The sequence below is a fragment of the Simochromis diagramma genome, unplaced genomic scaffold (genome assembly GCF_900408965.1).
Source record: "Simochromis diagramma unplaced genomic scaffold, fSimDia1.1 OVJJ01000413.1, whole genome shotgun sequence".
Classification (NCBI taxonomy): Eukaryota; Metazoa; Chordata; class Actinopteri; order Cichliformes; family Cichlidae; genus Simochromis; species Simochromis diagramma.
This window is the reverse complement of record NW_024386948.1, coordinates 3,425,088-3,441,860: the sequence shown is the minus strand read 5'-3', so window position 1 is coordinate 3,441,860 and position 16,773 is coordinate 3,425,088. Positions and strand designations below refer to the sequence as shown.

General features: G+C 37.9%; 1 protein-coding gene across 1 annotated transcript; it reads left to right on the top strand.

Annotated features, from left to right (window-relative positions):
• Positions 1-645: 645 nt before the first annotated feature.
• Positions 646-14,468, top strand: ripk3 (receptor-interacting serine-threonine kinase 3). Its single transcript, XM_040038296.1, has 13 exons — positions 646-819; positions 1,658-1,821; positions 1,898-2,063; positions 3,043-3,198; positions 4,671-4,822; positions 5,226-5,275; positions 6,983-7,144; positions 7,830-7,912; positions 8,355-8,418; positions 9,881-9,945; positions 11,576-11,627; positions 11,751-11,941; positions 13,713-14,468. Exons 2-13 carry the CDS (start codon positions 1,664-1,666, stop codon positions 13,932-13,934), a joined length of 1,521 nt encoding a protein of 506 aa, XP_039894230.1. The 5' UTR covers positions 646-819; positions 1,658-1,663; the 3' UTR covers positions 13,935-14,468.
• Positions 14,469-16,773: the final 2,305 nt, after the last annotated feature.

Sequence of the window (16,773 nt, the reverse complement as noted above, 5' to 3'; positions counted from 1 at the left end):
AACAAAGCCTGTTGATGCGAACCTATAAACTGTTGTCATTACATAATGACGTGTTTGGCTTTTAATGCCAGTGTTTTTAATTGATCATGTTACAAAGTTAGGGCTAGTTAACCTGCATCTATAATGTTTAACCAACCTTTAATGAAATTACCCTAAGAAAAAAAAAAAGATCAACACAGGACACTATCTTTTCTTACCTGTTTTATTTTTAAATGTATTTTATCTGTATTTATTGGTGGGTATTTATTCATTTTAATTTCAGGATTATCTTTACTTCCTGGTCTTTATTTGTCTCATTTGTGTTTTGGCCCTGATTCATCCACATAAAGAAGCTCAGGCCAAGACAAAAGCGTGTGATGCCTGTTTTGTCAGTCCTCCATACTTGCGGTGTTGTGATTTTGTAAAACCCTCCCATTTACTATAACTCAGCTGACATACTGACACACTGAGTTGAGCACCATCTGCTGGCCAAATAAAAAAAAAAATCTTACAGAATGATTATTACTCTCATAGCAACAAAAAAGTCTTTTGTAACTTTTCACCTGATTATTTCTCCTCTTCCCTTTTTTTTGGTGATAAATAACACTTAAAGATTTAAATCTGTGAAATAAAACTAGGGTTAAAAAAACAAACAAAAAACGAGCAGGACAGAAGCAGAAGTTAAAAAAAAAGACATTTATTGGCCGGAGCTGAACTTTCGCTTCTGCTTCCACCAGGTCCAGCCTCTAGTAGCGAGTAGAAAGTCACTGAATAAGCACAAGGGTTTTCACACTTACTCGGTATGATTGAATGATGACAGAGAGGAGCGAATAACTAAGGGTGAGTAATTCCCCATGTTTTGAAAAATCCACTAGATTCTTTTACTAATGTTTATGTGTGTGTCTTGCAACGAGTTTGTAATGGTTTCAAACTTTAATGTAGTGTCAGTCTGGTTCAAAGAAGACACAACATTAGGCATCCTTTAAATTAGTATAAATTGCAGTTTAGGGGAACAACAGAAGCTACTAAGTCTCTAATACTTCACAGTGTTCACTAAAACAAAGTCTACAGAGGTAGCTTTCACAGCAGGGCTGTCGTGTTTCTGCATTGTTGACACGTTTCTTTTATTTTGCCGACTTTCTGGAATTTTTGTAGCGTGTCAAGGCCCCTGAAAAACAAAGAGTGTGGTTTCCTGTGTAGGCGTTGAGGTGTGTGTTGAAAAGCTAGTTCTCTGAATTTTACCTTTTAAAATGGACATTACCAGAGGCACTTTAGTTCCTCCTAACATACGGTTCAGCTTCCTCAATGACTGAAGCAATAAAGAAAATCAGTATTTATGACGCTGCTGGCAGCAAATTGAACAGATGACCACATAACAAGGTAACACCTGACAGAAGTTAACATTTTTCAAAGGGGAACACATTCAAACTCCATGACGTGAAAGTCTTTAGCTAACACTTCTGCTCTTTGGGTACCAATTTTGGCATTTCAAGCCAAATAAACCCAGAAAAGTATTTATTTTACCTACTTCTTATTTGTATATGGGTAGGCATGTTGAATGAAGCAGTGCCACACTGAATGCCATTCACACACACATTCACACACTGGTGGAGGCAAGCTACAGTTGTATAATAACAAAAGAAATTTCCCTGCTGTCTTCATTTATATAATATTCTAGTGAAATATGGCACTGCGCAGCTCTCCCACTCACGCGGAGATTGGAGACTCTGATCTGGCTGACTGGGAAGTAAAAGGCTCTGGAGGTTTCGGACAAGTCTACAAGGCCAGACATCAAAAGTGGTGCTGCGATGTGGCCGTTAAACTGCTCCACGATGACGATGGGTAAGTGGTTACCCAAACTGTTTTTAGATAATAACAAGAGTTGGATTTTACTGACGGGGGAATCCGACACACACAGGACCAGTTCATCCTTGCTGCGTGAAGTCAGAATGATGTGTAAAGGAAGCAGCCCATACGTCATTCCAGTCCTTGGGGTCTTTAAAGGTCATAGTCCCTCTTCTGGACCAGTAAAGCTTGGGCTGGTCATGGAGTTCATGGAGAGAGGATCACTTGCCAACCTGCAGGTAAACAACATACCTGATCCACTTAGATGAAGGCCAAAAGGCTTGACGAATTATAGTGTCTCAAAATTTATTGGATAGATTGGCCTAAAATTTCCTAAACAAGCCCTTCTAAAATGCTGTACTGTTTTTTTCAACATGTAAACTACCTCTCCTTGGGTCAGGGAAATGTCATGTTTTAAGTTAAGGGCTTGTTTGGTTGAGCTTAGATATAAATTGTTTTTTTCAGTGTACAAGAATCATTGCCATCATGGTAACAAGTCATGTGCTTAAAGCTAGGAACCACTCATAAGAAGAAATCAATGTTAGCTAATAGTAAATAAATCTTGGTTTGATATTGTTTAGGTTCAGATGAACAATACAACTCCCAATAATGATTATGGCAGTGTGGGTTATTTCATTACAAAAATTCCATTACTGTCTTTTATCCATATGGACAGGAGAGTAGACAAGGGGACTTTGTAGCTAACCCTAGCACTCGCTAATTATGCATACTGTAACTTCAAGTCTTAAAAGTAGAGCATTATAACATGGAAATCTATTGGGATTCACCTTTAGGGAAATCCACACATATTTGTGACTCAGTTTACGGTCAGTAGTTCAGACTTTATCAGTATGTCTGGTTATAAAATAATTAGCTTTACCTTAGCTGATGCTAACATGCTAAATTACCATGTCAGTTGCAATCATATAGACATCGTGTCTTTAAGCTCAACCTCAAAGAGCCTTTAGGGTGGCTCTAGACTAATATTGATTGTTCTCTTTCTTAAAATTGTTATAAGGATTAAAGGTTAGGCCGGTTTTCATGTGTAACATCTTTAAACAACAAAGCAGCTGAACTGGAAGAGTCCAGTTACAAATACCTGGGTTTAAATTGAGAAATTATGTATGAGTAGGAGATTATACTGAGCTAGATGAGAAAAATGTAAGACAAGAGATTGTCAAAGTGTAAAGCCAAAATGATCTGCCCTTACTCTAACAGAGAACTTTACAAGGACCCCCGCCCTGGCCACTGGCCTTCAGACTGACCCACCAGGTGGCCCTAGGTATAAACTTCCTCCACAATCTCTCTCCTGCTCTGCTGCACCTGGACCTAAAGCCGAGCAACGTGCTGCTGGACTCCTTTCTGAATGCCAAGGTGATTGTTTAGACTTTATAAAATGGTGCTCTGCTGATTTAGAAGTAATTATTTTCTATAAATTTTGGAAGGAAAAATACAAACAGCTGCGTTTTCTTCTTCACATTGAAAACTCAAACCTTTGAATCACCAGCAGAGGTCTTATATTAGGGTGACCATATTTTGATTTCCAAAAAAGGGGACACTTGGCCCAGTCATAAAGAAATTTAATAATACTATTTGCTTAAAGAAAATTGTATTTTCTCTAATGCTTTCCATCTGACTCTGAGCCACACTCTTTAGCCTAACCACAATGACATCATGGTGTTTACCACAAAAGGCTTTGCACAACTGTAAACAGACTTTAATGCGTAAAACTGGTGGAGTTTCCTCTTGAAAGAGTCCCAAACCTCATCCAACTGTATTTACTGTGACTGAATCAGAGACGTTATGAGAAACAGGACTTCCAAAGTATCTTGAGTAAAGATGTTGGCAGGATTGTTCGCGATGGAGAGCATCCACCCAGACAACTGAATACTTGTCAATCACAAGCCGTTAGCCAACAATTATTTATTTGATAAATCTCCTTTGGTACCAACCAAGGTGACCTTGTGTTCATCTGTTGATGATTAAATTTAGGTCCTTTTCAAGCTTTGAAGAGACAAAGCATGAAATGGACACGTTTATTACATGTTTGAGTGTTTTATTGGTGACTCTACAAATACAATAATGATAGCCAGAGTCTAGACTACCTCTTACCCTGTGACAGCGGCAATAGGTCCAACTTTCTCAACGAAGCTAAATTTTGATGATTTTGGTGAATAGATGGGTTTATTTTTTAATATGTTAGCAGATATTAGATTGATTTGAATAAAGGGTTTTAAATCCATTTCTTACTATTGTTAGCTTAATATTGAGACCATTTGACTACTTTATTATGAAGCACACCTGTAATAATTGGGTTATTAAAAGGTTTTTGGTGAATAAAAATGGTTTAAAATTAGCTTACATATGATTTTATTACTACTATTATTTTTTTCTAATTAATAATATCCTCTAAAACTCTTAATACATCTAAAGACATTTAAAAACATTTGTTCTGTGATGTGTTTATAAAATTAAAATGTAAGATTTTCAGAGAGTTGGCCAATATAATTAATTTTGGGGGGTTTTTACAAAGTAGTTTTACTTCAGCATTTCGCATGGATTTTTTGCTTTGTCATTTCAGGGGTTACTCAAGTGCAACTTACATACTCCACAAGTCATGAATGTAATTTTAAATAATTATCCATGACTGTTTTCATGGATAACATCAAAGACCGGAAAGATTGCAGTAAAATGAGATAGATAACAGGTTGAGCAGTTTCTTTTAAGGTGTCTTTAATAAAGCAGTAATATTTTTAATACAATGCACTGTAGGTTTGTGTAAAATACAGTATTTTTGTCCAAACAAACTGCCTGATTGTCTTCTCCTTCCCTCTGTTTCCGTGTAGCTTACAGATTTCGGCCTTGCCAAGTTTTCCCAAAGTGTCACACGGAAATCTATGAAGTACAGCGACGAAGAAGAAGGGGGAACTATCAGCTACATGCCCCCAGAGGCATTTAGCATCTCATACAACCCAACTCGGGCATCTGATATCTACAGGTAAAAGAGTCAATTTTTCCTTTGATATTGAGGAATTAGTACCAATGCCAAATTTCACCTTCACACTCATCTTAAAACATTAGATGGTGAACTTTGCATTCTAATCCACAGCCATTAACCACAGGCTCATTGCTGGTGGGTAAATAAAAATACGAGTGGTAACACACGAGGCTAACAGGTTCCAGGGAACTTGGCTGAGGAATAATGTATCGTAATTGTAATCATGTGACTTCCTCATTTGACGAACTGCAGCCAGTTGCTTAACTCCTCCCTCTGTAATCTGGTCGTGTTGTTGTTACTGATGTCATGGAGCAGACTGACAAACTGATAGCCAAACTCGACAATGACTGCAGATATACATTATTATAATTGCTGTGTTTGATTTTCTCCATCTCTCTTTCAGCTATGGTATACTGTTGTGGTCCATCGTCACAGGAAAAGAACCATATCCATGTAGGTAGCTTCCATAATCTTCCCCTTCCTTGGCTCAAAAACAGCTTCTATCCTTATTTGACTCTGAGCTTCACATTATTGAATGCATATTGACAGAGCCCCCTTTATAGCCAGTGTTTTTGATTCTAACTGGCAGCAAACTGAAGCCACATAGTGGAAATTCACCATGTGTAACCAGAAGATAGAATAACTAAACTAAAGACTCCACTGACTGTTTTCAGACAATGAACCGACAGTCAAACAGAAAGTTTGACGGTCTGTGATCAGCATAGAGTCTTAGGCTACGTTCACAATGCAGGCGAAAGCGCATCAAATCGACTTTTTTGACCCTATGCGACACATATCCGATCATGGTATGACAGTTTGAACAGAACAAATCTGATATTTTCAAATCCAACCTGGGTCACTTTCGTATGTGGTACTGAATCCGATACATATCTGATGTTTTAGAAAGCGACTGCTGTTTGAACGGTCATCATCATCAAACAGACAAAAAAAAATCGGATTTGATCAAAAAATAGGAATTGAGCATTAAGACTTGCAGTGTGAACGTAGCATAACAGATGGCAGTTACTCCCAGTCTAAAAAGTGAAGCCCAGTTGGCCATCATAGAACCACTGGTTGCTAGGGAAAAATGTGTATTTCGCAAAATTGGTGAATCCTGAATGTTTCTGTTAGTGAGTGAAATCAGTTGCAAAGAAAGTTCAGCTGTGATTGCCTTGATTGCTGGCAGATTGCAATAATTTCCTTTAGTTTTTCATGTTAAATTTTTTGTTCAGGAATTTTTAGTAAAACTTGTGTCCCAGCTCTGTATCACAACATCATAACAAGTATGTCTGTGCAGGTTCTCAGTCATCCAGATCATCATAGTCTAAAACATGCAGCTTTTACTTTGTAAGCAAACCTTCTCCAATCTCGCTTTGTGTCGCACTTCAGTTACAGCTCTGAGAGCAGCGGGACAGTGTTTGTAGATAAATCTGTCGCTTCCATTCAAACTATGCAGCAATATTCTTCTTCTTAAGTGATTTGTAGGATGGCATTGGCAGTCGTGGTCCTCCAAGATGCCCTCTCTCACATAGAGTGCGGCATCTCATTTGGTGTTTTCGTCACCAAATGTCACCTTAATCTCACACCTCTAAGTGGCTCACTGTTAACAGTACATGGTTAGCAATCACATGTCTGCAAAACTCAATAGATAAATGTGTGAAAATGGCCCTCGCTTTTTTAAAAGACAAAATCCTGAAACAGTAATTGATATGTCGAGAAAAACGTTCACAATGTTCTGCTGTCATGTTTATAACTTGTTTTACCTCTGAAAGTCATAAAAATATATGAATAAATAGGGCTGGTTTCAATTGCGCGGTTGCATCAAAAGTGCAGATATTGAGTTTATCTGGTGAATTGGTTGGCAAAGAGGCACCTTTTAACATTAGCAGGCTTATTTGAAGTCATGCTTTTTGCCACTCAATAAGCTTAAGTGTTAACACTTATGTTATAGCATAAGTGTTATGCTACCCTGGAAGAGGGCAGAGAGTGTCCCATAATAGTAAGGTAAATTTAGCAAACCAAAAAACACTTTACTTTTAGTCCTTTGTTCATATGAAGCTATTTGTTAGAGAAAATTTAAACACATCACTTTAAAATAATCATCAGTGCAGAAACGTAAAATGTTGATGCTCTCCTGACGCACACATCCCTCTGATGCAGATGCATTGTCCAGCATAGTTCGTCTCCGCATCCCGCAGGGAGACCGTCCATCGCTGGACGAGATCCGTTGTTTGGCTGCAGGGCGTGCCGGGTTAGCACGACTAATGGAGCTCATGCAGAAATGCTGGGAGGCTAAACCTGCTCAAAGACCCACTTCTCATGGTAAGAAAACTGGGTGGGATGGTTGTCTTAGAGCCTGAGGTGGGGCCCTACTGACTCTGCAAAAGCTTAAATCTGAAGGTCCTTTTGTCATCAGGGTCCCTCAGATTTTTAATGATGTGCCTGAGGAGATGAAGCTTGCAGAATCAGTGAAACAGTTTTATAAACTTCCTTTTATGTCATGCGGTCTTTCTGTTCACCCTTTTTATTGCTTTTTAAATTTCTTATGTGTATTATCCGTTTTTATGCTATTTTATACTTAATGCAGTAAAATAGTTTTTGAACCACAGAGGTTGAACATTAGCATTGTTCTTAAAACATCTAGCATAGTTGGAGACTCTTGTTATTGATTAGAACAGGACTAAGCAAAGAAATGGAGATTTTATTTCTATAACACATTTTAAACCAAAGTGCTTTACATGCACACAAAACCCAGCTTCCTTAAGAAGCTCAAATTTGGGTAAATTTGATTATAAATTTGTGAATTCAGTTCATTATTTGGCTAATAAATAACAGCATAACTTTTAGTTTTAAACGGGTGGACTAATAAATTTGTTAAGGACAGTATTTACTTTATATTTCACATTTTTAATTGCTGAAGAAATCTTTCAAACCAGGTTATCTAAACTCTGAAGAAAACCAGAGCAGCTTGGCTGGCCCTAATGTTTTGTCTTCACACCCTCTGCAGTGTGCACAATTGTGACAGAAGAGCTGTATAAGATGCACAAACGTGCAATTATTGACGCCGTTCATGGAGTGCTGAAGAAACTGGTGAGGGACAAACCTCTTGTTTTCATAGACATAAGTAATTTTGTTACTATGTGAAACTTTGACATGACGCAGCATATTTTTTTGTTTTTTCTTAACCTCCTAGGACCTGGCGTCCACATATGTGGACATCACATTTTGGGTTATTTAGACCAAAATACTCAATTTTGCTCTAGAAGGGCCTGATATCCACTGACGAGGACGTTATACTGCTACTGTTCTATCAACATTTTAAACAAATATCCTCATATGTGGCTCTCATTTTTCATAAAAACAAAAATAAGGTTAAAAAAAAAATCTGGTAATTCTTTGTTTTTACATTCATTGGGCCCCAATATGCCCAAATATCAAAGAGAAATTAAAAATGCATGCCGTGGAAGAGTTCGGGTCTTAGGAGGTTAATTTACGTCACGGACTGATTTTTTGTTTCTTTTCCTCTTTCCAGGACCAAACGGAATCAGAGGAAATGACTGAGCAGTTTGAGAGGTTTTCTATTGCTCAGTCTGCAGGTCTGTTTTACCATAATCAGCGTATATTAGATTCTGTGATATTGTTTTGTATGTTTCGCACCATGTTTAACACCACACATTTAAAGCGTACTTGTGAATACATTACAACTTGGTTATTTAATAGGTGTCACAGCAAGAAGAGCAATACGCCCTGGTTCAGATATTTATACCAATATCTGAAGCCAATAAGCATATTTTTGATTGAGTGCATTAAAGAAAAAGTCTTCAATATTTGAAAATGCACTCATTACATTTTTTCTTGTCTGTTGCTATGTCAGATTAGAGACTCAAGTCAATGCAAAGATAAGCTAATTTCTCACTTAGTGTCTAAAACATGATTTTTTCTAAAGCTTCCACTTAAAGTTTCTACGGAGCCCCACAGGGGACATAGGAGAAAAAAAATTAAGACGGACTTTTGCGAGATCTCGCAAAACTAACTCGGGATCTCGCAAAAGTTTTGCGAGATCTCGCAAAACTAACTCGGGATCTCGCAAAACCTTTGCGAGATCTCGCAAAAGTTGAATTCCAACAATGGCGGCAGCTACTTAGTTGTAATATTACTTTGTGATCCTTTCTGGGTCACAAAATAAACTTTTAAGATATTTTGAGGTGTGAATGTAGTTGTGTAAACGTCAGATATCTGCTCGGTTTACAAGACATCACATATTTGCAAAAGTGCTCCGACGTTTTCGGAGATCTGACACCCACCATCTCGAAGCTAATGGGAGGTCGAGACCTACTACAGCTGGGAGGAACACCGCTTTCCCGGCACATCATGCCTCGACCTCCTGGTCGGCTTCGAGCTGGCGGCTAAAACTTTTGCGAGAGCTCGCAAAACTTTTGCGAGATCCCGAGTTTGTTTTGCGAGATCTCGCAAATTTTGTGAGATCCCGAGTTTGTTTTGCGAGATCTTGCAAAATTTGTGAGATCCCGAGTTAGTTTTGCGAGATCCTGAGTTAGTTTTGCGAGATCCCGAGTTTGTTTTGCGAGATCTCGCAAATTTTGTGAGATCCCGAGTTTGTTTTGCGAGATCTTGCAAAATTTGTGAGATCCCGAGTTAGTTTTGCGAGATCCTGAGTTAGTTTTGCGAGATCCCGAGTTTGTTTTGCGAGATCTCGCAAATTTTGCGAGATCCCGAGTTTGTTTTGCGAGATCTTGCAAAATTTGCGAGATCCCGAGTTAGTTTTGCGAGATCTCGCAAAAGTCCGTCTTAATTTTTTTTTCTTCCATGTCCCCTGTGGGGCTCCGTAAGTTTCTGTGTGAAACAGAGCAAAAAAACCAAAAAAACCCCAACAGATTTGTCAAAACCAAACTTCGCTACAGCTTTCATGTTCTTCTAATTGTCATCAACATGTAGCAGTGTGAACTCTATTTGTCTTTCCGGCTAGAAAATGAACTGATGCTACAAGCCTGTTTTATCTATATAATAACAATAATAACAATAGCAGTATATTTTTTGCAGTGAGCACCATAGTGAAACCTGCAAACATTTGTGAAGATGTCCCTACAGGGCGCCCGCCCATTCAGGTGAGCAGAGAGAGCCACGTTTGCTTGAGTTCAACGCTGACAAATTATATATAGTTGTCAGAAAGGATTAGCTCCAAACACCATGTAGGTTTGAAATTATAAACCAACCATCAGTGTTGTAGTCAGAATGAGCTGAGTGGCAAAAAACAACATTCAAATACTCAAAATGTGCTCTATGACATTTCTTTCCCTTTTGTCATGAATTGGCCAATACAGTATTGTTTCAACACTGCGCTTCTTCAGTCACGGGGAAATACTGTGTGCATCACTTCCAACTGCACTAGGGGAATTTTCAAAGAGGAATCCTGAACACAGCAAATGTAAAATAAGCACGACAACCTAAGCATTACATGTACAAGTCATGGAAACCCATGCATGGGGCTCCTTGTGCACAGGTTTTGTGCTGACGGTAATGCCAGAGGAGGTTTGCAACTTTTAGACTCAGTGACCCCACTCTGTAACGCTACGTGGTCTCACCCAGGGTCAACATACCTGAATCAAATGATTAGTTCATTATCAGGCCTCTGGAGAACTTCAAGACATGTCGAGGAGGTAATTTAGCCATTTAAATCAGCTGTGATGGATCAAGGACACATCTAAAACCTGCAGGACAGCGGCCCTCGAGGCCTGGAGTTCCCACACCCCCTGGTTTAAGAAGCCATCAACCTGGAAAAATCCCTTAGTGACTATGGTTGCTCCCCTCCCCATAACAGACTGATAGACTTTCACTTCAGGTTACATATGTATTAGAATCATAAAGCGGACTTTTCTTGAAGGACTAACTAATGATTAATATCTAGAACTGCTGGTCTAGTGTTTTTTTTACATTAAGGTTCACATTGGGCCATCACTGAACAAAAAAAAAAAATCAAAAATACCCCTTCAACATATTGTAATTCAAGTGGTCTGAATGGTAACTAGACTTCTGCAATACATTGTGGTTTAAATTTCATAATAGAAAATAGTCCATATAGGAAGTAAGACCAAGTGGTGCAATCATCTAAGTAGAGGACTTTCATATGGGGGGGATGGAAATGGACTCTTACGTTAAGCCAAAATGTAACGCTGACTATGAATCACATACATGTAATCATAGTTGTGTAATGAGAGGGGCGTAGATGTAGATCTGTCTACCACACATTTAATTATATTGTTTCACTTGACAAAAAACAAGAAAAAACTAAAGTTTAAAACATTACAGTAAGTGTAGATGCTTTCCAAGATGTGTATTTTATAGATTTACTCATAAAAGAAATACGTTAATCTTGTTTGTACATTTTTAGCATATCTTGTGAAAGAACGACAATCGTGAGAGACTTTTAGTGGAAAGCATGTGTGTTTTTAGTACCATTATTAGTATCAGTGTTACTTATCTTGAGCCCTAATCCAAGGGAAGTTACACTGCGGTAAAGCTCATCAGCCACTGTCGTCACAGTTTTACACACTGTCACTACACCAAAGCCACAGGAAGCATCTAAATAATTTTCACTGCACTCGGATCCCATTGAGACCCTGTAAGAACTGTAAGAAAATGAGGCCGGTAAAGATTGTTTATCCTCACTTTATTCCACATTCTTCATCTTTGCTGTAACTTGCAACAGAGCAATTCTTTTATTTCCTTTTTTTACAGGAAGTGGCTGGCAGTTGGCCTGCAAATCAAAGAGACAACACTAGAGTCAAAGGTAAGAAGGAAGTTGTTGCTGAAGCAGAACAGAAACGGTTGACTGAAGGGGGAACCGTTTGTTGCAGTCAAATAAAGTGCCTGTTGTGGCTTCATGTCTGAAGATAAATGTGTTGCCTTCCAGAATCACCTTCACATCGAACTGCCAATGTGTCTCAGGTGGACCAACCCCACTCAGCAGGCTATAAAATGAAACCATCCTCTGTTCAGCCCATTCAGTCGCAGCCCCCGTCAGCTCCTTCGAGGAAGCCGCAAAACAGATCATCGAAAAACATTTGCCCACCTTTTAAGCAAAACCATTTCTCTCAGTACCAGGTGTGTGTGTTCGTTGTTTTTCACCGACTTAAAGACTTTCTCCACAATGAGCAGGTCTAATGTTTTTCAATTAAAAGAGCTTGAATATACTAATTAACTTCATAAGTTAACCTAATTCAACACTTACCAGGTCACCAGCAGAGACGGGCAGTAACGTGTTAAAAGAAGTATGTTACTGTAATCCAATTACTTTTTTCAAGTAACAAGTAAAGGGATTATTATTGCAAAAAAAGTAATTGAGTTACTGTTACTTTCCCATAAGCACGCTGTGTTAGTGCGTTACTAAAAATTCAATTGTATATGATGGATTATGCAGAAAAAAAGAATTGGACTGAAAGGACCATTGCTTTGTTACATATTCAAGTTTTGTATCATGTTTTTAAAAAGTAACTAAGTAATGAAGTTACTAATTACTTGCAGAAACTAAGTAATTTGTAAAGTAACTGGATGACTTTCTTGGAGAAATAATCTGTAATTAGTAACTAATTACTATTTTCAAGTAACTTGACCAGCACTGGTCACCAGTGACCTGGCAAGGGTTATGTTCATGTCTACCCTTTTTTCCTATATGGTACACCCAGTCTGGAATCTCAGATGGCCAAATGAATATATGAATGTGTGTGAATGTTAGATAGTAAGGAAAAAAGCGGTTGTATGGATGGCTGTGAATGAGGCATGTTGTATAAAGCGCTTTGGGTCCTTCAGTACAGTAGAAAAACAATATATGAGAACTGGTCCACTTTCCATAACTATTTTATGAAGATCTGCTTGTTTAGCATGCAGCTACATAACCCAAATGTGTCTTGCATGTTGTGCCTCATAAATGTTAAAATGTGTCAAAATAAAAGCAATTCTAGTAAAAATATATGTAGGCAGTAGTTAAAAACCCGAAAAGAGCGAACTTGTCCAAAGCTCTGCTGACTCAGTAACTACAGAGCTCCAAACATCATTTGGCACTAATATCAGCACAAACATATACAACAGGAGCTTCATAGCATGTGTTTCCATGTCTGAGCAGGTCCTGTAGGTGGTATGTGAAGGTGTCCCATTACTTTTGTCCACAGAGAGCCAAAATCTTCAGTTAGATTTGAGCTTCAGTCATAGTTTCTTATGCTAAGAAATGTTTTGATTAAAAAAAAAGATTAAAAGGTTTACTGCATGATACACAATTTTTAGCCACGAGATGAAACATGGTACGCTCCATTCCAGCTTCATGTTCAAATTTTTACTTTAACTTTGTATCATTTACAGTTCACAGCGGTGTCTGTGGCTCAGGAGGTAGAGCAGGTCGTCTACCAATCGGACGGTTGGTGTTTTGATCTCAGGCTTCTGTTGGTTGCATGTAGAAGTATGTTTGAGCAAAATACTGACCCCCGATGTATCCACTGAACAATGAATGTATGAATATTAGGTTAAAAACACTTAGAACGTAGGAAAAAAGTGCGTGTGTGTAAATGACTGAATCAGGCTTGTAGTAAGAAAGTGCTTTGAGGGTTCAGTGGGGTTACTGTATTAGGGACGTCGGCTCTCAGTGACATCATAGAGGTCCAAAAGTAGAAAAACTGAAAAACAAAAAGAGCTGTCTGAAGCTAAGAAAACCAAATGAAATGTTTCCAAAATAGTTCTTAGAAAAGACAAAAAAAGGACTGAATTTTAAGTGCTGGAAAATGAATGTAAATATTTTTGTTCAATCTTACAGCGGCTCAAACTAACATGATTTTCTTTTATTCTGAACCGCTTTAAACAAATATTCTTCTTCTTTTCTCTGCAGCGTCAGTCCTCTAGCCCTGGTAATTTCTGCTATCCTGCCACACCTAGAGTCAACATGCACTTCTGCAACGTAGTTGGATTACAACTTGGTGACAACAACACCATGCACATCTGCGCCACAGATCCTTTAGAGCGGAAGAGACACCCAACAGCACCATCTGCCGTTAACGTCCCTCTGCCACACTTGGGAAGCTGGGGGAACAAGGCTGGAGGAGTTGGCTGAGTGTATTGTCTAATCTTCCCTCTTTCTTTTTAACTTCTCAAATTTGAGATCATATTTAAGGGTTTTTTTTTTTGCACGTTTTTTTTTTTTAATCTGTTGTAGTGGATTTTTATATCTGGACAGGTTTCTGAAAAAGCTTTTTGTTTTCTATTATTTTCTGTATTTATTCTGTTTATTTTGTTTGAAATGCTGAAACCAGTGAAAAAAACATCACACCTTTCTTTTGCACTGTCAGCAGTAGAATTATGGGCCAAGTCTGGTCATATGGTTGATGCTTTTTCACCTACTGTGGTCAACAAATATCCAAAGACACAGTGCCAGGAAATCATCTTAAGCCAGAAATTGCCTTAACGGCAGACTGACTATTAATCACAACAAGTCAATATGTGTTATAAAACCAAACGTAGGATTTGCATTAATGCACAGGTCTCCGACTCCAGGCCTCAAGGGCCGGTGTCCTGCAGGTTTTAGATGTGTCCTTGATCCAACACAGCTCATTTAATTGGCTAAATTACCTCCTCATCATGTCTTGAAGTTCTCCAGAGGCCTGGTAATGAAATAATCATTTGATTCAGGTGTGTTGACCCAGGGTGAGATCTAAAACCTGCAGGACACCAGCCCTTGAGGCCTGGAGTTTGACACCCCTGCAATAATCCATGGATACGGGTGGGACTTCTTTGGCTTGTCAAGGAGGTTAAAATTAAACACATGCCTTTCAGCATATACTGTTTGTATTACTGTATTTTTCGGACCATAAGGTGCACCGGATTATAAGGCACACTGTTGATGAATGGGTCTGTTTTCATACTAAGGTGCACCGGAATACAAGGCGCATTAGGCAAAACAAAATCAGATCAAAGTTTACTCAACTCATTCTTCTTGTTTCCTCCACTTCCGTACCATTGATTCATTAATGTTGAATTCTGTCGCAGCTGCTCTATTCCCGTGTTTTTGCAGCATAATAATGACTAACTTCGTGTTGTGGATGTATTATGTCAGCTGTTCTCCTGACTGAAATTTGGTCCATTGACAGCATCAGGAACCCTCACATTAACTTTATCGAGTGGAAAAAAGTTAGCGTTCACCCTCCAGCTTCATTGTGTTTATGCTATGCTAACATAGCTGCGTCGCTCGTAGCGCATCATTATATAGCTAGCCAAACTTCAGCAACCCTACAAACATCACTGCTGTTTAGTATACGGTATGTGGAAAAACCTGGTTTGTACTGTATTTGTATGTTTGCTTACACATGCTGTTTTGTTGGCGCATTAAGTGCAGCCGAGATGTTAAAAAATAAAGGAGCTGCATTAAAATTGGCCCATTATGGACTGTCCAACCTCCATATTTTAAGAGGGCAGCTTTGCAGCGTTCACAGTTGAAAATAATCTTTATTTATCTTAAACTGTGCCTTGGTGCAGACCCCCCATTTTAGCAAATCTCCCCTTAGCAAGGTTTGAATAGCAGGTGGGTCACATTGGGGATATCCACTCTCTTGTTAAATCAAAGAGTGATTTTTAAGTTGAAACTTTTCTCTCACAGTGATAAACTGCATGTACAGTGTCCTCATTATTTAATTTTTTTTATACACATGCTTTTCCTTCATTAGATGATAATCAGTTAGATTAAAGTGTCACCTTAACTTAAATTTCAATCAAGAATTTGTTTTTGTTTCTTGCCCAAGAAACACATTTTTCATTGCGCAGAAGCATGATGTAGCTTCAATGAAGTGCTTGAACAATGCTGTGTGAAATATTTATTTGGTACGGTTGTGTTGTATGTGTACAATGTTCTCATATTAGGATGGTTTTTATCTGAACTTTACCACTTTTTGAAATCATCCTAATGTGTATCTGATTTATTTTAAATGATGGGTAGGTAATGTCCAGAAACTGGACTTTTTAAGAAACAGGACGCAAAAAACATTTCTTTTTTGCCTTCTATATGTTGTAATTTCAGATTTTTATCTCAAAACTTACAGTTAAATGTCTCAAATTTTCTACTTATTCAAAAGTTTGAATTTTGAGATAATAACTTGAAATGTTAAACCTTATGTTCAGCCTTAATTTTTTTTCTGTGAATTTTGTGAAAGAAAAAGGAAAAAATCTGATGTTGCTTTAAAGAAAAATCTGACAATTTAATAAAGAGTTCATTTATACTAAGAAGTTATTGGTGTTGTATTTCCTTTACATTTTTTATGTTGATTCTGTTAAACCTGAGATGTCGAACATACTGAACAGAGACCAGAACTGCTACAGGGTCCAGTACATTCATGTGGATGGCTTTGCAAAATGTGAAAGTTACAAAAGAAGGCACAGATTCGGGAGTTTTCACTATATTTTCATCTGAACTGCTAACTTAATCTTATCTATAAAAAAACATCTCCAACACCTTGTGTTAACTTTAACATTTATTATAGAATAAAATCAAGGCAATAAGCAGCTGGTTCTTTCTATGTGATTTTATATGAGCTGCACTGATAACAGTAGCTTTTCTTTACAATGTGGAAAACAGAAGCCCCAAAATTGCATTTATTTTTCTTAAGACACATCAGGTATGTCATTAGAATAATTTATTAAGCATTTTAAACAGTTAAAGAATCCACTAAGACTTTAATAGGTGTTTATTTTAGGTTATTATTTATTTTGTTTTACCATGCTTAACAAATTCATTAGACCACTTGTCATAAAACAAGAACAGTGAAAACCTGTTTCAAACACATAATATTTTGTTATTTATCCAGCAAGGGAAAACAAATTATGTTTATACCCAAATTTGAGCGAACACAGTGGGCTTACATATGAGAGGAGTCAGAAATGAATCAACCACTAAAACTAATGTT